At 34.9% G+C, this 25,364-nt stretch overlaps 1 protein-coding gene across 3 annotated transcripts in view; it reads right to left on the reverse strand.

The window, feature by feature from the left end:
• Positions 1 to 25,364, reverse strand: part of MTBP (MDM2 binding protein) — an 84,914-nt gene that overhangs the window by 41,952 nt on the left and 17,598 nt on the right. For all 3 annotated transcript variants that reach the window (XM_049632949.1, XM_049632948.1, XM_049632950.1), the window contains exons 8-12: positions 23,851 to 23,985; positions 21,946 to 22,040; positions 21,043 to 21,115; positions 15,198 to 15,315; positions 753 to 926 (exon numbers count right to left, since the gene is read on the reverse strand). In XM_049632949.1, coding sequence (XP_049488906.1) covers positions 753 to 926; positions 15,198 to 15,315; positions 21,043 to 21,115; positions 21,946 to 22,040; positions 23,851 to 23,985 — 595 coding nt within the window. The remainder of the gene's footprint in view (positions 1 to 752; positions 927 to 15,197; positions 15,316 to 21,042; positions 21,116 to 21,945; positions 22,041 to 23,850; positions 23,986 to 25,364) is intronic.

Here is a 25,364-nt window from a genome sequence, read left to right on the forward strand (position 1 = left end):
AGAGTCTCAGCTCTAAGTGGGACTTCAAAATAGAACCATCGGCTGTGCCCAGTCAACCCACAGGACTACAAAACATAATAATAAATAGGCATTTTGAAGCTAAATTTGGAGTGGTTTGTCATACAGGGATGGAGAATCGAAATGTAGAAAATGAAAAGAAAAAAAAAAGATGGGCAATAAAACAGACTAAGACTCTTGAGAGGAAGTAAAAATGAAATATAAATTGTAGAAAAATAATATGTGTGTAAAGTGGAAAACACTGAAAATTTCCTATTTAGCACTTAAGTCTGACCTACTAAATTTTACTAGGTAGAATGAAAAGGGGCTTAATTTAGAGTACAGACTCTAAATTGTTCAAATATGCTATTGTATGTTTGAAATAAAAGGTAAATTGAGAGCGAAATGGAGTTTGGGGAAAATAAGTTCATTAAAAACCACATAAGGTTTTTTTTTGTTTTAAAAAAAAATTTTTTTTAACGTTTATTTATTTTTGAGACAGAGAGAGACAGAGCATGAAAGGGGGGAGGGGCAGAGAGAGAGGGAGATACAGAACCTAAAGCAGGCTCCAGGCTCCAAGCCATCAGCCCAGAGCCCGACGCGGGGCTCGAACTCATGGACCGTGAGATCATAACCTGAGCCGAAGTCGGACGCTTAACCGACTGAGCCACGCAGGCGCCCCCTAAAAACCACATAAGGTTTAACTACATATACAAACAAATATAAAACGTTTTCCACCTGAAATCAACACTTACTCAGTTTGGCTTCTTCTGTCTTTGCTTTCATCTTTCCATGAATGAAACGGAGTGCAAATGAGCCATTGATCTGGTTGGCTGAGTGAATCAAGGTGGCTTTACATTTTCTCTTGCCAGCACCTTGTAACAGGAGGTAATAGCTGGAGCACTCACCTTTCACTTCAACATCTGGAACTAAGCAAAAACAACTATCTTGTGAAGTATGTGAAAATTCAGCATGCAACACCACAGAAGCATACATTTGACCCATAGGGTATAATGACTTTCTATGTTATTTGAAAACAAGCCGTTATGCAATACATTTCGGGTAGCACTTGTCCATTTAACTCAGAAAAATGAAAGCAGAGAATCGTAACAAAAAGGATGCAAAGCATAAACACTGTACTTTAAATTAAACTCTGTACTCATTCATTAGCTTTTGATATGGCCTACTAGAGTTCCATGGTGTGTTTCTTCTATGACCCCACTATAATGTATCAACTACTATTTCCAGCTTCTATTTCTTTAAAATGGAATAAACTGACCCCTGCGAGCACACACAATTCAGGTGGTGGGAGCAGAAGTGCACAGATACACTTCAGGGTAGCTTTTTGGTCCTTGCAGTGGGCATCCATAATGTATTTTACAGAGGGAATGGAGAGCATTCATTAATCTGGCCTGCCAGTTATGTGAAGGTCAGTTAAGACAGCTTCTTGTATATTTTAAAAACAAATCAAGTGAGGGTTATAGCGAAGGTCAAAGAAAAACTGCGAAGCCTTTGAGATTAAAAATAGAAGTAGAGTCCCTTTTTGTTGAAGATGGTGAATTAGAAATAAGCATTTATTTTCACCGTCTCCTGAAATTCCACAAAATGAGAATAAAGAGATTTTTTAAATAGCACAAATCTACAAGGACTAATATCTGATAGAAGAGACAACAACAACTGATTTTAAAAGCAGGAAGCAGATGAATAATTGGTAACAGACTACTGAGGAAGCTGAGAAAAGATAAACAGTGGAGAAAGCTTAGAAGCAACATAATTTATACCACAAACCCTGACAAGACTCTGGGATGATGGTCCCAGATGGCACTGGAAGCAACGTGAAGGTGAAACAGGAAAACAGGTCGAAGTCTGTGAGAAGCAGTTTGGCATCCTGACCACTCTGTATTCTATTGAGGCACATGATTGTCCTGTCCCCAGCCCAGAAGTCTAGTGGTTTACTCCCTGGAGAAAGTAACACAAGCTGCCTCTGGCCTGAGAGCTACTGGACAGAGAGTATGGTTAGAGTTAATTATCAGTGCATTAAGTAAGTACTTGTATACTGAATATTGAGACCTTTTACCCTTCTCTATCTACCTGACTTCTAGAATTTTGGAAGCTAGGTAACAGAATTGAACTTTCTTTTGGAAATATGGTCAGTCCTAGAGGAAAGACTAAAGAATGCCAATGTTGGTGTCAGCTAGGTTCCCCGTTGAGATCACCCTAAAATGAAGATCACAGTCAACAAGCTACAGCCATGCATCCAAATTTTCCCATTAGTTTTCTGGTACTATCTCTTAAATGTGAGCAGGCAGCCAAACATCATAGGACCTCAAGGAAAGTTGTTAGTATGAAAACCAGATGCCAAAATAAACAGAAAACAAGTGACTTGCAGGAAACAAAGAATATGCAGTAAAAAGAAATCATACACACACACACACACACACACACACACACACACACACACCTAAACCAAACATCCAATCAGGTCACTAGAATCCTCAGAATAGATACTGTATCCATTAAATAAGAACAGAAAATTGTAAGAACATTAAATAATATAGAGCTCGTGGAAATGAAAAATAAGAAAGCACAGACCTATATTTCATCTAAAAGGTTAGAAGAAAAAGTTCAGTGAATCTACAGAATGTAGAGTAAAAAGACAAAGAAATGGAAAATAGTAGAGGAAGAGAAAAAGAGACAGACACACAAACCAGGAGTAACATCTAAACAAGAGTAACAGAAGTGAGAAAAAAAAAAAAAAAAAACAGAGGAAAGGAAATTATCAACAAAATAATTTTAAGAACATTTTCCCCAGTAAAAAGACAAGCTTCCAGGCATGCTGAGAGCCCAAAAAAGAACAAAAACAGACCCACTAAAGTGCATCATCATGAAAATTCAGAAGACTAAGAACAAGTAGGTTCTACAAAATTCCAGTGAAAATATGGGCTTCCTATTAAAAAAAAAAAATCAAGAATGAGAACAGCACTAGAATTCTAAACAACAGCACTAAAAGCTGGAACATAATGGAGCAATACCTTCAAAATTTCAGGAAGATTTTAGAAAATATGCTCCACCAAAATGGGGGAGAAAAGAAAGAAACAGGAAGATTAAAGGATCCAGGCACCAAAAAAGAAAGGCAAAAGAAATTTCTATGATGATGAAAAAATAGTCTTTTAAACCCAAAGCTATGGAACAAATCTAGAGAGTAAAACCAACTAATCTGGATTAGGCAGGTTATATAGATCTGGAAGAGATTTCTTACATATACATGATTGATGGGATACTTAATGTGCTCAAAGGTACTGAACTCAGTTTTACCACTGGAGGAAGGCTTTGTGACTGGATAGAAAAAAAGAATCATTGACTCTAGGTAAAACAGAATAATGCACAGGACAGGAAAATAAGATATATTACATGGCTCAACTGTGAAGAGTGATTACATACTCATAATAATTAAAACTATGAATATTAATTTACAATTACTGGGAGGATAGGGAAGTGAGAAGAATGTGAGCGTGTGGTAGGGGTGAAGAAACTTAGAGGAATCATACTTCCCTGTTTGAAAACTTACTACAAAGCTACAGTACAGAAGACACTGAGGCACTGGTATAAGGACAGACATACAGATTAACAGAATTCAGAGGCCAGAAATATACTCTCACATTTACAGTCAAGTGATTTTTATTTATTTATTTTTGAGAGAGAGAGAGAGAGAAAGTGCGAGAGGGGGAGGGGCAGAGAGAGGGAGAGTCCCGAGCAGGCTCTACAATGTCAGTGCAGAGCCAGATGCAGGGCTGGAACCCACTAACTGAGATCCTAACCTGAGCCAAAGCTGGACGTTTAACCAACTGAGCCACCCAGGCGCCCATACAGTCAAATGATTTTCAACAAAGGTGCCAAAACAAGTTGAAGGAGAAGGAACAGTCTTTTCAACAAATGCTCTTGGAACACATGAACATCCAATATGCAAAAGAACAAAGTTGAACTCCTACCCATCCACCTCTCAGTGGATTAATTAATATACAAAAAATTATACAAAAATTAATTCAAAATGGATCATAGATATACATTTAAGAGCTAAATTTTAAAACTCTTACCATAAAAAAAGGCATCAATCTTCACGACCTTGGATTAGGCAATGGTTTGTTAAATAAGAGACCCAAAGCACAAAAAACAAAAGAAAAAAAAAAAAGTTGAATTTCACCAAAATTAAGAACTTTTGTGCTTCAAAGTACATCATCAAGATAATGAAGAGTCAAGCCACTATGGACCTAGGGTAATAATGATATGTCAATGCAGGCTTGTCATTTGTAACAAATGTACAATTGGGGTGGAACATTGGAAACAGGGAGGTTACATGTTTGTGAGGACATGGGCTATATGGAAACTGTACTTTCTGCTTAATTCTGTGGAGTATTGAAAACTGCTCTAAAAAAATAAAGATTATTAATTTAAAAAAGAAGTACGCATATGGCAAGGCTGCTGTGAAGACGATTAAATGCGAGATGCTATGTGGAAAGTGCTTAGATCATTGACATATCCTAATTATTCAGTAAATATTACTAATTAATAAAAAAAAGTCAATCTGCAGAATAGAAGAAAGTATTTGTAAATCATATATCTTATAAGGGATTTGTATCTAGAATATATAAATAGCTCCACAACTACAATAAAAAGACAACTAACTCAATTAAAAACCGAGTAAAGGATCTGCATAGACATTCCTCCAAAGATATATACAAATGGCCAGTAAGCACGTAAAGATGTTCAACGCCATTAACCAACAAGGTCCTGTAAATCAAAACCACAAAGAGATACCACTTTACCTCCCTTGGATGAATATAACAAAAAATATAGACAATACCAGGTATTGATAAGGATGCAGAGAAAATGGAACTCTTATAAAGACTGCTGGTGGGAATATAAAATGGTACAGCTACTTTAAAAGTTAGGCAACTCCTCAAAAGCTAAACATATAAATAACACAAAACTCAGCAATTCCACTCTCAGGTTTATATCCAAAATAATTTTAAACATATGTGTTCACGCAAAAACATGTACACAAATATTCATGGAAGCATTATTTACAACAGCTCAAAAGAATCAACAGCTAAAGTGTCCGTCAACTGATGTGTGAATAAATAATGAGTGATGCATCCAAATGACAGAGTAGTATTCAGCAATAAAAGGGAATGAAGTATTGGTATGAAGTACAACAAAGATAAACCTTAAAAATATTATGCGATATGTGTGTACACACACACACACACACACACACAGGAAAAAGAAATTTGTGTAATTAAAAAATTTTTTTTTAGGTTTTATTTGTTTTGTGAGAGAGTGAGAGAGAGCTTGAGCAGGGGAGGGGCAGAGAGAGAGAAAGAGAGATTCCCAAGCAGGCTCTGTGATGTCAGCATGGAGCCCGACATGGGGCTCCACCTCACGACTCGTGAGACCATGACCTGAGACGAAATCAGTAATTGGATGCTTAACCAACTGAGCCACCCATGTGCTCCAAAACTACTGTAATTTTATTACAACAGTTCATTTCACAGATGAACATACTGTGGCTTAAAGCTTATCCTCCAAAACATGCAGGAAGTACAAAAATAAATTTATGCAATTAGTGTGCAACACAGACATTAATACCGTTCATAAACATCAATTTTAGAAAAGAAATTTAAATAAAGGTTACTAGAAAGATAAAACACTTGTTACCAGTTGCATTTGAAACTAAGATTTGCCAAGAGTTATAGTGACTTTTTTTTTATAGTGACTTTTAATTCATTTACCAACTCAGCACTTTGCCAATTCAAGTTATGTGTATCTCTTCAACCCATGACATCCTTTCCACATTGATTGTAAATTCCATCACCTTTATTAGCATTTTAATCACAGAGGCCTGTAATTACAACAATCTTATTTTCCTCAAAAGAAAAATATTTATTTTAAAGAACTCCCCTGACCATGATTATGCAGTCATTTAAAAAATGTTGTTCCAGATTTGGTAGGTGTTAATTGAAGGCTTATTAAATAACTTTTATGTAAAGACCACAGAGAGTAACAGATTTACAATTAGCTTTGTTATTCAATTCCCATAGCTCTTCCTAAAGAAATAAGGGGAAATGATTACAACAGAAAATTTCTGTTTCATCAGTTATTTTTACACTATTAACTCTGAAGAGATTGATTGGCTTGCATGCCCTCTCTCCACCAAAACAAACATCCATTTTGGATCTATTATACAGGGAAAATGAAAGAGGCCAAAACTACAAGTGCCCTTTAACTGTATCAAAGTTTACAGGTAACATACACACTTTAACGAAGAGATATATTGATTTCTTTAGCAAACAAAATTCCAGTAAAATAAAAATCAAGTCATATTTTGTATCAATAAGTTTCTCAGTGGTTCTTAAAATCCTGTAAACAGTTTAACAGGGGCGCCTGAGTGGCTCAGTGGGTTAAGCATCCAACTTCAGCTCAGGTCATGATCTCACAGTTTGTGGGTTTGAGCCCCGCATTAGGCTCTGCTGCCGGCTGGGAGCCTGCTTCTGATTCTGTGTCTCCCTCTCTCTGTCTGCCCCTCCACCACTCATGCTCTGTCTCTCTCTCTCTCAAAAATAAATAAACATTAAAAAAATTAAAAATAAAAATAAAACAATAAAACAGTTTAACAATATAAAATACAAAATCATATGAATGTAAAGAGGAAATAATATTCCACTTGATATAATAAAAAATATCTCAGGATGATTAGGGTAGTAAGATATTCTGGTTAAGTAAATCTTCTAACTTAATGACAAGTATATATATATATATATATATATGTATATACACACATGTATATGTATACACATATGTATATATACATATACACACACACATATATATGTGTATATATATGTATATATGTGTGTATATATATGTATATATGTGTATATATGTATATATATAAGAAAAATAAAATACCCATTATATGATAGTCACACTAAAAATTAAACAATAAAATAAAAATCTAGTCTTCAATAGGCATTTTGCAAGGCTACACACTTTCCAACAGAGATATCGTTGTTCAAACAATTCTAAAGCCTAAAATAGTGTTTCTCCCCTCCACACACTTTTTTTTTTTTTTTTTTTGCCTCAGAGGATCTGAAGGACTTTCTCTTTAGCAACAGTCGTTCTCTAGCCTAGGGCTGAGAAGAACACATCTAGGGCAGAAGTTCTTAATACTGGATGCACTTGAAACACTTGGGTGCTTTAATAATTTTTTTTAATGCTTATTTATTTTGAGAGGGAGGGAGAGAGAGAGAGAGAGAGAGAGAGAGAGAGAGAAAACAAGTGGGGGATGGGCAGAGAGAGAGGGAGACACAGAATCCGAAGCAGGCTCCAGGCTCTGCGCTATCAGCCCAGACCCTGACGCAGGGCTCGAACCCAGAAGTGGTGAGATTATGCACTGAGTCGAAGTTGGACACCTAACCGACTGAGCCATTGGGTGCTATTACAAACTACTGGGGTCCTGGTCTGGTCTCTTCCCCAGAGATTTGTATTTAATTGTTCTCAGGTAGGGCCCCATTTGGCTTTCTTCCTTTTTTGACTTTCTTTCCTTCCTTCCTTCCTTCTCTCTGTCACAAAAAGGTATATGTGAGGTATAATTTACACATATCTATATACATATATCAGAGTATAAATGTGATTAACTTAAGAATTATACAATTATGCATCCATCACTAGAATCCAGTTTGAGAAAATTTCCATTATCTCTCTGCAGTCAATCTCCTCTCCTATTCCTGGCCTCAGGCAACCACTGATCTGCTTTCTAGTCCTTTAGCTTTTTATAGAAATTCCATATAAATGAAATCATGTAATGAATAGTCTTTTAAATCTGGCTTTATAAACATACCATATTTAGGTACCCCCAAAACTTCTCATGCCTCAATATGTTGAGCAGTATTCCACTGTATGGACAAAACAAACTGTGTTTATCCATTCACTGGCTGATGGATGTTTGCACAGTTTCCAATTCTTAGCTGCTATAAATATGGCTTTTATTAACAGTTCCTTGCAAGTGTTTGTGTAGACATATGTTCTCATTTCTCCTGGATAAATACCTAGGAATGGAAATACTGGGTTGCAGTGAAGTGTAAGTCTAACTGCCCAACTGTTTTCCAGAGTATCTATGCCATTTTATACTAATACCACCAATGTGTGAGATTTAGTTTCTTCACATTCTCATCAACATTTGATAGTCACTGTTTTTCTTTTTTAAGTTTTTATTTATATATCCGGAGTGAGAGAGAGTAGGGGAGAGTGGCTCACAAACTGAGCTGTGAGGTCATGACCTGAGCCGAAGTTGGACGCTCAACTGACAGCCACCCAGGCACCCCTGATAGTCACTATTTTAATAACAGCCATTCTAGTAAGTATATTAAAACATTGTGGTTTTAATTTGCATTTCCCAAAAGACTAATGATGTTGAGCATCTTTTGCGTGGTTTATTAGCTATTCATGTATCTTTAATGAAATGTCTATTGAAGTTTCTTACCTACTTATTAATTGGGTTGTCTCCTTACTATTGAGTTGTAAGGATTTTTTTATATATATTTCTCCATTGTTAGACATGACTGGAAATGTTTTCTCTTAGTAGCCTTTAAAATTTTTTTCTAGTGTTCTCAAAAAGTGGCCATTTTTAAATCTGGTGAATTTATAGATTTGTTTTCTTTTTATAGATCTTAAAAATTTGTTTTTAATGTTTATTTTTGACAGAGAGAGAGAGACAGAGCATGAGTGGGGGAGGGGCAGAGAGAGAGGGAGACACAGAATCCGAAGCAGGATCCAGGCTCTGAGCTGTCAGCAGAGAGCCCAACGCGGGGCTCAAACTCACAGACCGTGAGATCATGACCTGAGCTGAAGTCGGACGCTCAACCAACTGAGTCACCCAGGCTCCCCTTTATAGATCATCTTTTTGGTAAATATATTTTCTTACAGAGGTGTTATAGTTTTAGTGCTTACATTAGGTATATAATTAAGTATATAATCTATTTTGAATTAATTTGTATTAAATTTTATATAATTTTTGTATAATCCATATTTTACATATGGATATCCAGTTCTTCCAGCACTGTGTTAAAGAGACTATCTTTTCTATTGGCATCTTGTCTCTATTTTGTTCCACCGATACATGTATGTTCTTAATCTAACACTACATTGTCTTGAATACTGTGGCCTTATAGTTGTGAAGTTGTGAATCAGATAGTGTAAGTTCTCAAAAGTTGTTTTGCCTTTTCAAAATTGTTTTGGCCATTCTAGGGCCTTTACAATCCCATATAAATTCAGTATCAGTTTGTCAATTTCTATGAAAAGTCCTCTTGGGATTTTGTTAGAGACGGAATTAAATCTATGAGTCAATTTGGAGGTAAGTGCCATCTTAATAGTACTGAGTGTTCCGATCTACAAACATGGTGTATCTCTCCATTTACTTATATTGTCTTTAATTACTCTCAGTAAGTTTTACAGTTCTCCGTGTATAGGTCTTGCACTTCTTTTGTTAGATGGGAGTCCTCGGTATTTTATTCACTGACTTTTGGTCTAGTTCCTAATTCTCTTCTTCTACTTAACTTGGATTTAGTCTTCTAGCTTCTTGAGATTGTAATTTGATTACTGATTTTAGGTATTTCTTCCATGATAAGATAAGCATTTACAATCCTCTTAGTACTGCCTTAACTGCTTTCCATAAATTTTATGTGTTTTGATTTTATTTATAGTTAAAAACCTTTTCTAATTTCCCCTTTGATTTCTTCTTTGACCTGTGGGTTATTTAGAAAGTTATTTAACCTGTGGGTTATTTAATCTCCAAATATTTAAAGTATTCCTCACATCTGTGCTGTTGACTTCTAACTAAATTTTACTGTAACTGAAGAACATACTGAGTGTTATTTCTACCCTTTTAAGTTTATTAGGCTCATTTAATGGCCTAACCCATATATGGTCTATCCTGAAGAATGTTCCATATGCACTTGAAGAGAACAAGTAGGCTAGTGAATGGTATATTCAATAAAAGTTAGTCAAGATGGTTGATAGTGTTCACTACTGAATTCCTACCACCTAGAATAATGCCCTGAACCCAAAAGGCACATAATAAATTAGTTGCTGATTGAAAGATTACTTTGTCTTCGCCACTGAAGTCTCTTTCAAAATCTTTAACTGCATCCTTCACCTTTTCTCAAGACAGAAATTATTTATAGATCAGTTACATGGTGTCATTTTAACCTTATTAGTTTCAGCTCACTATTTTGAAACATATTTATCACATGGATTTGAGAATCAAGAAGGCACATGCTTCATGAATTCAAAAACATTTCATAAGTCATTATTAATCTAGTCCCTTAAAAATATTTCTATTAGAGGGGCACCTGGGTGGCTCAGTCTGTTAAGCAACTGACCTCGGCTAAGGTCATGATCTTGCGGTTTGTGAGTTTGAGCCCACTGTGCTGGCAACTCAGAGTCTAGAGCCTGCTTCGGATTCTGTGTCTCCCTCTCTCTCTCTCTGCCCCTCCCCTGCTTGCGCTTTTTCTCAAAAAATGAATTAACATTAAAAAAATTACAAAAATATTTTTATTAGAAGATTTGTCTGTCAGCAATAACCTCTTTTCAAGAGTACCTTTAAAAGTACCTTTCAAAAGAATTCCAATTTAAAAAAATGAGGCCACAATAGAACTCAAGACTGTAAACTTATGGATGGTCTGTAGATATATTCAGACTTTGGTGAAAATTCTGATTTCACTCTGTGATATTAGACAAGTTTCTTGATTTTCCTACACTTTAGCTTATTCATTTGTAATGTACAGTTAGGCAATGATCAACATCCAATTCTTTGACAGTTTCATAAAACTTCTCTGCGAACATATGGTAAGCCAGGCACTTTTCATTATACACCTGGCTTTTCAATACAAGTTTTAAATACAGAACATTCAGAGTAACTGGGTTTAGCTCAGTTGTATTTGTTCACATAGTTCTTTTGCATTTTTCCTAGTATCATAATACTTTCTGGGTATTTCACTAAAAATCACTTTTAAAAATCATTCTTTGGCTACACTTAATTTAAGCATAATTCAAATGGGACATTGTTTTCCTATTTTAGGTCAAACCATATGAAACTCCTGATACTTAACAATTTTTTGATATACAAAGACAGCAATACCAAATGGTTCAAACTAATACATATGTATGTATTTTATTTCATCAGAGATGATTTGTTAAGCCTAAGGAACTGATAAAAACTGGGGCACAAATTTTGATTCACTGCATGAATGGAATCCATTCAAAGTCTTCTTTATTTTTCCAGACAAGTTACTACTACCTGGAAATATATTATATATTTCACGTATTATTTAAAAGATACTTTTGAGTACCTAATAAGTATCAGGCACTCTTCCAGGCACTGAAAATAAAGCAATGAATAAAAGTAAAAAATTCCATCTTGTCTCCTCTCACTTCGAGTGAGAGAAAAAGACACACACTTACTATATTAGATAGTGATAAGTACTAAGGAGAAAAAGTAAAGCTGGGGAAATGGATATAATGTCAGGTGAAGAGTGTACGTGCAATTTTAGGTGGGATGGCAAATTAGGTCCTGAATGAGAAAATGACTGGACTAAAGGACCCTCAAAACTGAGAGACCTAGCCATATAGGTATCTGGGGTAAAATCTAAACTTGTTACCTCCACTGTCATAAGCTCCCTGAGGACAGGGACTTTGTTCTAAATTATTTTACTGCCAGTCCAGCATGTGTAATGGTGCCTATTGTATTGTGGACACTCAATAGAATATCTGCTGAAAAGCTAGTTAATGCAAAACTTGTATTTATATTTATATAAACAAATACATATAAGTGCTTAAACACACACACTCCAAATTGTTTTTACCACAACTGATAACCAATAGCCTTTCCACATCTGTTTTCATGTACTATCTCTTGTGGATTATTCATAGTTGGTTGCCACTGAATGTAGTTATAATTAAGACTTATAATAACTTCTCAATATCTATTTTCTGTTACAGTTTAAATTCTAGGAGACTAGGAGTCAAGTCTGTCTTGCTCATCACCAATCTCCAGATTACACCCTGCCTGATACATAATATTCTATCAATCTTCAAAAAAGGAATGAATGAATAAATGAATAACAAAGGTCATAAAGGATTAAAATCAGAGAATAACTTAAGGAAACAGTATAAAGTTTAGCTTAGAGGACAGGGGACATGCCTGGCAACAGCAGAGAACAGCTGGGCATAATGCAATAAGTTCTGGTGAAACAGAACATTGACTTAAGAGGCTGATCTGTTAGTTGATATATTATTTGGAATAGTGAGAGGGGCTACTGGGATATGAATGGCATGTGATGTTTTCCTAAGTAAGAGCTATTAAAACTTTCCACTAGCCAAAACTTGGCTCCTCTTTTATTACAAAAGGAGTTCTGTCAATGAGATAATTTCTCCTACAGAAAGGGTTATGGGTAGAATAGAACTTAATAATCAACTATTCAATTTGACTGTTTGTACTTCTAAGGTAAAAAAAATACTGCAGAGTATCAGCTTAATCAGCACTTACTGATATAGCTTAATCAGTAATCGACAATCTGGCCTTGAAGACTGCCATGTGATATATGTTTTATTATTCAGAAGTTATCAATATTGATCTCTAAATTTCAAAAGATGATTAACTTTAAAGAAATCAGATCAAGTCACATGATAAGGTATTTCCTTAAAGTTGCAATAAAAATCATGAAAAACCCACTTAAGAATAAATTCTAAATCAATAAATTACCTTAGAAAAAGTTACAAAGAAAAAATAAATAATGGGTTGCGCAGAATATACTCAAGTTTAGTTAGGATATATTAATATTCAACTCATACTAATAAGCCTTTAAACATATGCAGTGTTGCGAAATGGGTAAATATCATCCTACGATTTCATGAATAAGTGAAATTGATTTTACTGCCACCAATAGGCAAAATCTATTTCTGATTTTGTTTTAGCATCTGAAAAAATCACCACGTATACATATCTATTCTCTGTGAGGAGTTGAGAAGGGTCAAATCTACACTTCTTTATGTGCTAGTACTGTGCAGCAAACTATATTAACAATGTCTCTTCCTCCAGGAAGTCTTTCTGATTCCTACGACTATGTTATACACTCTGGACATATCCTCCACTTCACCTTCACACTGTTGACTAAACAGATTTATAATGATTTTTCAAAGTGCCTTCATCACTTGACTATAAATTTCATGAAGAAAAGTGCCATGCAACTATTTCCTCAAGTGTTAAGGGCCCAGTTTGACTCCCTTTATTTCCCACACTGGTATCATGCAATAAATGGTACTTTCATGTTGACATTAATGATTATAGCTCTCTAGGGTCTTCCAACTACCATTTACTAAATCTCTTCCCAACTCTTCTTCTACTTTTACCTTAATTTCAGGTATTTCTAAAGATCCTAGCCTACGCTCTCTTCTCTAGTCATGCTGTCTATGTGGTTTTGTTCAATCCCTCCTACGGCTACAACTATTACCTGTACCTAGCCATGGTAGGCTTTTACACTGGAGGCTTTTCAGTATTCATACCCTTGTCTAGTTACCTCCCTTTTGAATTTAGGCCATTCTTGGGAGAAGCTTTAAATAAAAGAATACAGCAGAAGTGACACTGAGCCAGTTCTGGACTAAACATTAAGAATCCCGGCAGCTTTGATTTTTGTATGTTTTGTTGGAGTCTTGGGCCACCACATAAAAATTCTTGCTAACCTGCTACAGAGATCACATAAAGAAACCGTGGAGCAAGGAAAAGGCTCTGAGACTACATGGAGAAAGATAGCTGTCCCTGCATCCCAGGCTAAGCCCAACTTCTGAACAAGCCACAAGCTCAGTGCGGCCACATCGATGGCCACCAGTGAAACCAATAGAAGAACCACTTGGATGAACCTAGTTCAAATTGCAGAACTATGAGTAATAAAAGCATTTGCTCTTTGAAGCCACTTAGTTTTAGGCTGGTATGTTATAAAATAGATAAAACAGCTAGTAAATTCAAAATCTAATCTCTAGCCCTGACCACTCTCTAGAGATAACAGACCTAATTTCAAACTCTAAATTTAAATTTCCATATAGATATCAACTGCATTTCAAATTCAACATTTGCTAAAATGGATTTCAGTATCTCACCTATTTCCTATCTAATACTGTGTAGGCTGCTGATTTCAAGTTTGGATTCCTCAGGATTCTTTGGCTCTGGAGTATCTCTAGAGATTTCTTCTAGAACAACCCAGATGGATATGTTCCAATTCCATTTTTTAGTCCCATCATATCATGGGTCACAAAAACTAACTGTAACCTCAAAAATAATTTAACCAAATTATTGTCCAAAAAAAAAAAAAAAAAACACCTACATATGAGCAAAGTACAAAGAGACACTCTTTATCTATATGACTTTGGGCAAGTAACTAACATTTTGAACCACAATTACCTCATGAAATACAAGAGTTTGGATATAAATGATCTGATTTTACAACAGAAATTAAGATTTCATTTTTATAATGACATTTTGAATGTAGTAAATTACTAGAGGCAACACAGTGCAGTGGTTAAGAGCACAGAGCCTGGGTTCAAATCCTTAGAGAAGTTACAGAGCTATTACTGTCAGAACCAGGATTTGAACCAAGATTCTGCCAATTAATAGCTCTGTAACTTTTCCAAGCCTCAATTTCCTAATCTGTTAAATGGATATAAAAATAAGTTTATAGGGCTATTATAAGAATTAAATGAGCCAATATTTCTAAAATACATAGAATACTGTAGAACATATAATTTTTAAATACTTCTGGTTTCTTCAGAAAACTGTAATCACACGTTTGTTTTTTTAATGTACCATATAATAGATTAATCACTTTATTTTCATAAATGTCATTCCTGAAATGTCTCTAAGATACCAACATTCAATATAATTGGTTTCTACTTAACCAAAATTCCTGCCTTTAGATCACTGATATATTTTTTAATAAGGTAGTATATACTTTGTGATACAGTAGATTATTAGATATAATAAGAAATCTTAAATGATGTGGGTTTGTCTTAATCAGGAGTAATAAATATTATTTTCTCATAAAGAATGTTATATCCATTTCATAAAACAACTTAAAAAAAGATTTACTACTTACCACTGATTGTCTTAGGCTTTTTAGCTATATATTCTCTCCATTTTCTTGAACTGAGTTGGCTGGGAGGTGGAATAAGTATGTTACTAATAGTACATGGCAATACAAAAAGAGCACCAACCTGGATAAAACATAACATATTATTAGTGCCTGCACAATGACATTAATTCTTAAATAGTGTCATCTGATAAATTTCCACTCTAATTTCACCGATATAGCATGTACTCTGTAATGCTCTCTCACAACAACTCCACTAAAAAAACTAGAAAAACAAAAACAATGCCCAAACTGTATTTAAAAAAAAGTCAAAAACCAGACAAAGGTAGTCAAACATAGGCTCCCTTTTCCACTCAGTTATATATCTCTGAAACCTCGTTATTCACAATATTTGCTTCAAGTTCAGGTTGTCGTGTCATTTCTTTGTGTATCTGCAAACCAGTGAGAGGCTGGTAATTGAATTCTATCATCAAAAGATTTTTGTCATACTTGGCCATAATTTTACAACCTTTTGGCTGGATGGATTATTGTTCTGGTTTCAAAATTACAATATATCTGTAGGTAATTTCAAAACTTTTGTTCCGAGAAATCAGAAATTTAATGCTAATAAGGTATAAAATGCAAAGAAACCCCGAATCATATGCCAGAAAACATAGAGCAGCTTCTGTCTGATTTATGAGAAAACTCAGCTTATTCATCTTTGTATTCCCAGGGCTGAGCATACAGATGTTTATTAAATATTTGTTCCCCCAGAACCAACTTGTTATATTTAGGTAAATTCTCAATTTGATTAAGTACAGAATAAAACAAACTGCAACTCTGAAAGCTACATTTTGCCCATTATTCTAGAAATATAAGCTACAACAATCAGTATATCCCAATAAATATGTTTTGTTTTGTTTTGTTTTGAACGCTGGGGAAATCTAAGCAAGACATTTGCCATAGATCTCAAATCTAATGACAAGTCACTTTTAACCGTCCTTTGTAGATGGATGAATCAGATGACATGTGATACTAAGTGAATACTTTTATGTATTAGTTTCTTTACTATTTATTATCTTTAGTTATGTATTCTTAGATATACAAATAAGTATATTAGGAGCAATTAAGAGAGAAAAAATTAAATGTTTACTTTTGTTATTACGGACAAATCTTTTTTTATTCTAAGTCAAATGTATTTCACATAATTAAGTATTAGACACTAAAAATGAAAATATTACCAATAGAAAATAATCATTAAGTATAAAAGATGTATATTTAACTTTTGAAACACTAAATCCTAGTTCTTCATACTTACATAATAAATAAGATTAGATAGCCCAAAACTGGCCCAAAAGATAGACAAAGCTGTAACTTGAGTATGCTAGAGCAAAGCCCAGTTAACACCTTCATTATTTAATATTATAGTTATAGCTTAATAAATTAGAGATGTTAAATGTGTTTCAATGCACAACTTAAATACCGTATTATTTATTTTATATTATTATATGTCCCACCCAGCCAAAGTAGCCCTATGTTTGAAACAGCTTATTCTTGAATACACATTCATTACAAATATGAAAAATATTTCTAAATCCCATAAACTATAATTTGCTACAAAATATATGTATGTCAATTGCTTATACTGTGTCCATAACAAACCTGGATTCTGATAACCCGTTCTCACCCATGCACCAATCATTAGATACGCTCTGAGACCCGAGGATGGTGCTTCTAGGTTATCATTCTATCTCCAGAATTTAAAAACCAAATAACATTTCAAACCTGTGTTTCAAAACCATGATTCAGTCTTTTCAGTAGGCATCCCCTGAACAAACAGGCACTATGGCAATCCTGTTTTTAACCTTGCAAATTCTCCTCTTAAAAAAAAGATTTCCTGCCTATGTGATTAGTAGATATCATGGTTCCCTAACAATCCTCGTATCTTTTACTAATCTAATAACATTAGCTTTACTATAAAAGGTTTTTATTTTTATTCTGGAGCTAATCTAACATTTTTTTTTTTCTTTAAGTCAGAAGTTGACTTAAGATCATATAAATCACTATGTGGTGCCTGAGTGGCTTGGTTAAGTGTCCGACTCTTGGTTTCAGCTCAGGCCATGATCTCAAGGCTTCATGGGTTCGAGTCCCACATCAGGCTCTGCGCTGGCAGTGCGGAACCTGCTTAGGATCCTCTCTCTCTCCCTCTCTCTCTCTGACCCTCCCACCTTGTGCTGTCTTGGTCTCTCTCAAAATAAATAAATAAACTTAAAAAATTTAAAGATCATAAAAATCACTAGAATTTAAGTACGATGAATGCTTCCTAAGGAGGGGCTTTGTCCATTTTATTCTCTCCAGTACTTGAAACAAGCAGCCGGCACACAGCAGGCAGTCTCTCCCCAGCCCCCACATGCAAATTGTTGAATAAACAAATGAAAACCAAGCTACGAAGCAAAAGAATTATTTCAAAGAATGAGCATGCAAATGAAAACTAATTTTTTCAAAAATGTAAAAGACCCAATATAAAAGGAAAATACAGTGCTTCACATTTAGAGGTATGTTAGCTAAATTATGTTTCAAAAAAATATCCCTTTTGCTGCATTAAAGTAGGAACATATATACAAAGTTCCATCATTTATTTGTCCCTTACTGATAAAGAATATTTCACAGTCGTTGTCCAAGAAGCAATAAAAATGACAATCTAATATACCAAATTTAGAAAATTGAAAACACGATATAAATATCAATAGTTTCTTTTGCTTCTAGTATTAGTGTTGTCTATCTTCAATAACTTGATGGATTAAGGATTATTTTATACCTGTGTTAAATTACAGGTCTGTGTCTGATCTTGACTTGAAAAATTATCTATAAAACTAATTCCTAAAAGTTTCATCTTATCTTCAAAACATCTAGAGGGTATTTGGTGCTTTATATCCTTTTCAGGAAAATATTTCATATATGCCTATCTTTTGGGCCAGATAAACATCAAAGACCATAAAAATTGGGGCGCCTAGGTAGCTCAGTCGGTTAAGTGTCCGACTTCAGCTCAGGTCATGATCTCTCGGTCTGTGGATTCGAGCTGTGTTGACAGCTCAGAGCCTGGAGCCTGCTTCCGATTCTGTGTCTCCCTCTCTCTGCCCCTCCCCCACTCACATCTCTGTCTCTCAAAAAGTAAATAAACATTAAAAAAAAATTTTTTTTAAAGACATAAAAATTAGCAACCATCATTTATGTCATACTTCACAGCTTATAAAATATCTTCCAGGGGCGCCTGGGTGGCGCAGTCGGTTGAGCGTCCGACTTCAGCCAGGTCACGATCTCGCGGTCCGTGAGTTCGAGCCCCGCGTCAGGCTCTGGGCTGATGGCTCGGAGCCTGGAGCCTGTTTCCGATTCTGTGTCTCCCTCTCTCTCTGCCCCTCCCCCGTTCATGCTCTGTCTCTCTCTGTCCCAAAAATAAATTAAAAATGTTGAAAAAAAAAATTTAAAAAAAAAAAATATCTTCCAATTTGGTTTTCATTACAACTTTTGAAATAGGTAAAACAGGGATTATTATTTACAGTTTACAATTTAAAAAAAATTTTTTTCAACGTTTTTTATTTTTATTTTTGGGACAGAGAGAGACAGAGCATGAACGGGGGAGGGGCAGAGAGAGAGGGAGACACAGAATCGGAAACAGGCTCCAGGCTCCGAGCCATCAGCCCAGAGCCTGACGCGGGGCTCGAACTCACTGACCGCGAGATCGTGACCTGGCTGAAGTCGGACGCTTAACCGACTGCGCCACCCAGGCGCCCCTTTACAGTTTACAATTTTAAAAGCTATAAGCCAGTGAGTGGCAGAGCTAGGACTTAAACCCAAGTTTTCTAAAGTACATACTCTTTCACTTGAGACTTTCTACCCTACCATGGTCCTCCCCTCCCTTATTCGGTAACAGGTGAGATCATTAATGATAAATGATATTCTCATTTCCTAGAATAAAGAGCCCCCCCCCCCCAAGTTAGATGAACTAGATAAGGTTACACAGAGAACTATTTAGTTACTTGGGTTAAAACAAAAACAAAATGGGGTGCCTGGGTGGCTCAGTTGGTTCAGCATCTGACTCTCACTTTTGGCTCACGTCATGATCCCAGGGCTGTGGGATGGAGCCCTGTGCTGGGCTCCACACTGAGCTCAGAGCCTGCTTAAGGTGGTCTCTCTTTCCCTCTGCCCGTGCCCCACCCCCCCCCCCCCCCCCCCCCTCCCCCCCTCTCTGTTTAAAAAAAAAAAAGAAAAGAAAAGAAAAAAAGGGAAGATTTTTTTTTTTATTCTTCATGCTTTCTTCTTTTTTCTTTCTTTCTTTTCTACTATGCCACTTCACAAGACTTCTGTGTGCATATTTTTGTAAAGATGTTTAAAGTAGGTCCTCCACCCTATTACTCTAATTGCAGTCGGCTTATTTTCTTCGTTAATTCTTATTATTTGTTTTCTGTTTTTCCCACCAAAATGTAAATTCCATGAGGAGAGTCTTCATCTGTGCAATCCATCACTAGATCCCTAATATCTACCACAGCGTCTAGCACATAATAGGATACATGTTGGATAAATAAGAAAAGATAAGTTTTAAAATTTCAAATTTTAGCATATTAGGTATTCTTTAGAGGATGAAAACACAGGCTAATATCACACTTCAGGCTGTTCCTTCAAAGGCTACTTCATCTAATAAATACTTTGGGGCACTACTCAAAATTTTAATTTCCTGGAAAAAGAGGCTGCAAGTCAAAATTTGAAATTACTGTACAGTCAAGCATCTTAAGGCCAAAATCATATTTCTGTTACCATATCAATTTTCTAAGGGAACTATAACCAATATTTGATTATAGTGCTATAGGGAAACTATAATTATAATTTTTCTCCATGCAACTCTGTTTGAAATACTTCATTGTTAAAACAGTTAATGTTATATAAATAATGCCAATGAATTATTCTGTGAATCAAAAATTGTTTTCAAAGAAACACAGTAGTGAAACAAATAACCAGAAAGAAAAGCAAACTTCTGGTTTTTCCCATTAAACACTGTAGTTGACCTTAAATAGATGAGTTTAATATACACATGTATCTAAATAACTATAAATTATTAATAACTACATTATATAAATAACTACAAAATAGCCACAAATCTTATAACCATCACTAGAATTAAGAAAGAAAAACTGAAAATTTACAAATGATAATTCAGTGAGGCTTTAGAAACTTTTCTCACTTCCACCCACCTGTCCTACCATGAAAAAGATAATGCAAGCATATGAGTATCTCCTCACCTAACTGAAATCACATGTTGAAGGATTAGATTGTTGAACTAGATTAACAATAATATAATACGGTCTCAAATTTTAAAAGTAACAAAATCATCAGTCATGAAGCTTATCTTTGAAAATCTAAAAACACAACATCATTTCCTGTCTGCAGAGGACTTTGGTATTATTATGGGAAGTCCAAAATATTTTAATATCTGTTAGGACCAAAATCATGTTATGTTCAAGAAGCAAAATCATTATGCAAAAACAGATTAACAAACTACATTCTCTTTTATTCTTTCTTTTTTTTTTTGTAAATATATTTTAGAGAGAGAGAGGGAGAGCGAGCAAGCAGGGGATGGGGCAGAGGGCGAGAAGGAGAGAAAGAGAGAGAGAGAGAGAGAGAGAGAGAGAGAGAGAGACACCCAAGCAGGCTCCATGATCAGCACAGGGCCCAACACGGGGCTCGATCCCATGACACTGGTATCATGACCCGAGCCAAAACCAAGAGTCATACACTCAACCGACTGAGCCACTCAGGGGCCCTATATTTCCTTTTCCAGCACATCCTTAAAACAAAACAAAACAAAACACCACCATACCTTGCCACGCAGAGAAGAAATCTGCTCCCATAGCAACATGGAATTTTGTTTGGTATTGTTTTGTGTCAACCCTCTGCATTAAAGTTAAAGAAATGATACAATGGTAACTGAGAAATAATTCAACTCCCTAAAACAAGTTTGATTCTCTAATTCACAAGGTGCTTAAAATTATTAAAAATTTTAACTGTAAGAATTCACAATTACTCCTTTCCTTAAGGAAAATTATTTTTATAATACTCAAAATATACCAAGAAATAATGCTTCTATGAAAAGCATTCCCATACACTATGAGAAAAAGAGATTTGTAAAAATTATGTTTCTGCACAAAAATTTAAGAACACCATGCTAATGTTCCATTTCCAGGCAACAATTTCTTTTTATACAAAATGTTCTGTTCTTAGGTATATTTCTAAAAACTCTTTTCTTAAGAGAGTCTAAGATATGTTGAATATTTGCAGGTATGTGAGATGGCATTTATATTTACCTTAGTATGCATACAAAGATACAGTGGGAAAAAAAAAAAAAAAGATATAGTGGACTGGTGCTTATATACCCCTCCTGCCGAAGGCGAGAGAAACATCTGAACATTTCAGGAGTATGTAAGTTACTCTGTTTTTCTCCACAGATTCCTAACATTTCTCCATCCTCCCTACCCCATTAATGATGAGTAGCAATACCAGAAAGTCTTTTGCCTATTCTAGACGCATAAATCTAGTAGTACTTGAAGGAAGATTTTTTTGTTTTTGCAAGTTGCAGAATATCTCTTAAAACAATGGCAATGAAAAATATACTGAATATTATTAAAGAAAAAAATCCATCATGGTCCAATATCTAAAAGTGAAGGAAACATTCTACGTGACACAGCAAATATAATCTAAAATGAATACGTAAATAAAAGGATACAATTCAAATTCAATGTCCGACATATAGCAGGAGGGCAGATCTGATAATTTTATTATCTGCACAAATTCTAAAGCAGAGCCATAATAATGGAAAACCTAGGAAAGAAATAAGATTATGTAATACTTTAAATTCTATAAATAAAATAAAAGTAAATAAATTAGCAATTAGGGCTTAACACTAAAATGGATGTTTAAAAGCAAGTATTTTCCACATTATGCAAGCCAAACGTTAGATCCTCTATAGCAGACAAGAGTTTCTTCCATTCTAATTTTACCTTTCAGAGTAGAGACAGACATAGAGATTTCTTAGTAACTGAAGAGTTTTAACAGAGGGAAAATGAGTCTAGAAAGAGGCAAGCAATAGAAGACAGGAGTTCTCAACTTTTCGTGTTTATTTTCAGTAAGACAGACAGATGACCCAAGAGGCTAGGATGTTGAAGAAACAAATTTAGAGGGTCTGCAAGACTGAGAGAGAGAAAGAGAAGATTCTCTGGTATGAACTTAGATTGAGTGGTATGTTGAGATTAATAAAATAAAATAAAAATAAAAATAAGATAACATTCTTCAAAGAAATGCTGAAGAAATTAAGAGAACCAGTGAAGCCATTAGTCCTAATTAGCAAAGATAGCTCCACTTGGAAAAATAAACTTGCAGTATTTCTTTGGGCAGAACCTAACAGTGAAGGAGGACAGGTATTTTAAGTGTTGAGATGAGAGTATGTCACCGGAAGGACAAAGAAAAGCAAACATATCTTGAGGAGACTACGCAAAGTTTTAAACTTGCAGAAAGCTGAGTAATTTCACCATATACAATTATGCATATATATACACATAAAGACACACATATACTTACAGAGTATATGTGTATGTGTGCATATATACACATGTAGAGAGAGAGAGAGAGAGAGAGAGAGAAACAGAGACATTTATTAAAGAGGTTTTACCCTAAGATTTCCATCGATAGCAGCAAAATTTAAATACATTATTCATATTTGAATAATGAATGAATGAATAATGAATACAATATTCATAATATTAAAAAAAAAACTATTAACAGTCCTGTGAAAGATGGCCATGGTAGTTTACTTAAAGTAACCATTCTGAACAAATATTGGGAAATGTGTTCACATCAGAAATATGCCCCTTTTATACTACCCTTTGATCAGAAAATATTACCCATCAATCTGACATCATTGTAACTTCACGACTGTTGTTTTGTACATTCTTGAATTCGGTCTTTCAAAGTGAATTTCTAAAATGTTTCTACATAAACACATCTTATGTTATTTTTCTAATATAAAAAAAAAGGTCAACTAAACCCTTTTAAAATTGTTTTACTTTATAATTACCTGCATTTTAAGAATAAATCTATGGAGATATGGGACACAAACTAACACGTCTTAAACTGTGAAAGAAGCAAACGTATGGTACTGGAATCCCTTACCTCATTTAAACTTTGTAATAACTTTGTAAGGTAAGTGTGTTCTTGTCTCCATTTCACAAATGAATTAATCAATCTACCCAGGTTACCACAACTTACAGGTAACAGAGCCAGGTTTCAAACTCTGGTCTACCCAACATCAAGGCCAGTTCTTTTTCCAGTGTGTCACATTCCCCCCGAACTGAGTCTTAAAGGCCTCATAGCAAAGTCCTAACCAAAGGAAGTTTCAGGCCTATATTGATCTAAGGTTAGGATCATTCCATTTTAAAAATAACTTAAAGTAATGATAGTTTTGCTAATAACATAGTATAATTTAAGCACTTAATTACAGTTATAATAAAAATTATGCAAGTGAGCACATTTAAGCACATATACTAGGAATGTTACTTTCAAGATTCAAAGATATCTTATAAGAACAAAAATATGCCTGAATGGATGATTGGAAAATGAATTAAATATAGATTACCTTTGGTAAAATATTCTTATCCTTTGATGGTAATGTCTTTTTGGCAAGAATGCAAGGATTTAAAGTAGATGTACTAAAATTCTTAGGAGTGACTCCCTTTAAACAAAATTCAGGAAAAATAATTTCAGATCCAAACTGAAAAGAAACCAAGAGAACACAGTTACAAATATCATGAATAAAGTTACAAAGATCAATACATCTTAATGCAATATAAAAGTTGAGAAGAAAACCACATGTAAATATATTTTTGATTCTTCAGCTCAAAATGTGATTCCTCCATTTATGAACACATCCTTCCTGTTTCAACTTACACATGGATCTTTTTATGAAAAGCTCTCATTGGCCCTACAGCAGCCCACAAGAGTATATTAAGGCCGTTCCATGCAACCACAGAACCAAACAACCTCCTTTACATATACTTGTTCAATATCTGGCTTCCTACCAGTCTGTACGCTCTGCAAAACACAAGCCTGTCTGTCTTATTCACCACAAATCCTTAGGACAACGCCTCACACATAGTTTGCTTTCAAAATAAGTTGACGAAAAGACCAATTCCTACAGAAGTAGAAATAGTAGAGGTGTTAATAGTAACGGTAACAATGAGAGCTAATATTTAATGAGTGGTTACTTTGTACTTTACATAATTTAACCTTTACAAAAATCTATGAGGTAGGAACTATTATTACACTTATCTTACAGATGAAGACAACTGTGGCACCAAATGGCTAAATATTGCCCTGTAGGTCACACAAAATTAGCAAGAAATAGAGTAGGGATTTGAATGCTGACAATCTAACTCTAGAATCTATGTCTTGGATCACTACGATGCACCTACATTAAAAGCTATTCTCCACCAAAGCAAGTGATTTCAAGTTGTAAATGCATCCTGTGGGGTACGAACATTTAATTTCCTATTCATAAAACAATAGAAGAATTGCATGAAAAGAACCCTGCCATTATTTGTCTGTATGCAAACATGCAGTTTCAAAAAATGTATACAAAACCAATTCTCATCGTTAATTTTATCTTACACTCTTCCAGCTGACTGTGTGGCTTGTTTATGTTAAAATCACTTGCAGAGGTTTGCCTGTAGGTTTAACTTTCCAAGGTAAGGATGAGGCAGCATGAAAATCAGCAAGAAGGACCCAATCACATTAATTCCTATTTTCTTAGCACAAGTTTTACTAAGCCATAATTAAGGGTGAATTGAAAAGGAAAAAAAATCTACTAATTAGTGCAATAAATCTTCATAGAAATGCAAGGCCCAACTCATGCTCCCATGTCACCCTGAACATTAAGAAACTTTCTTTAGTTTTGCCTATCTTCAAAAATATATACAAGAGACTCATTTTAGATCTGAGGACACCTTTAGATTGAGAGTGAGGGGATGGAGAAGTATTTATCATGCTACTGGAAGCCAAAAGAAAGCTGGAGTAGCCATACTTATATCAGACAAACTAGACTTTAAATTAAAGCCTGTAACAAGAGATGAAGAAGGGCATTATATAATAATT

Source organism: Panthera uncia, chromosome F2, assembly GCF_023721935.1.
Source record: "Panthera uncia isolate 11264 chromosome F2, Puncia_PCG_1.0, whole genome shotgun sequence".
NCBI classification, from domain to species: domain Eukaryota; kingdom Metazoa; phylum Chordata; class Mammalia; order Carnivora; family Felidae; genus Panthera; species Panthera uncia.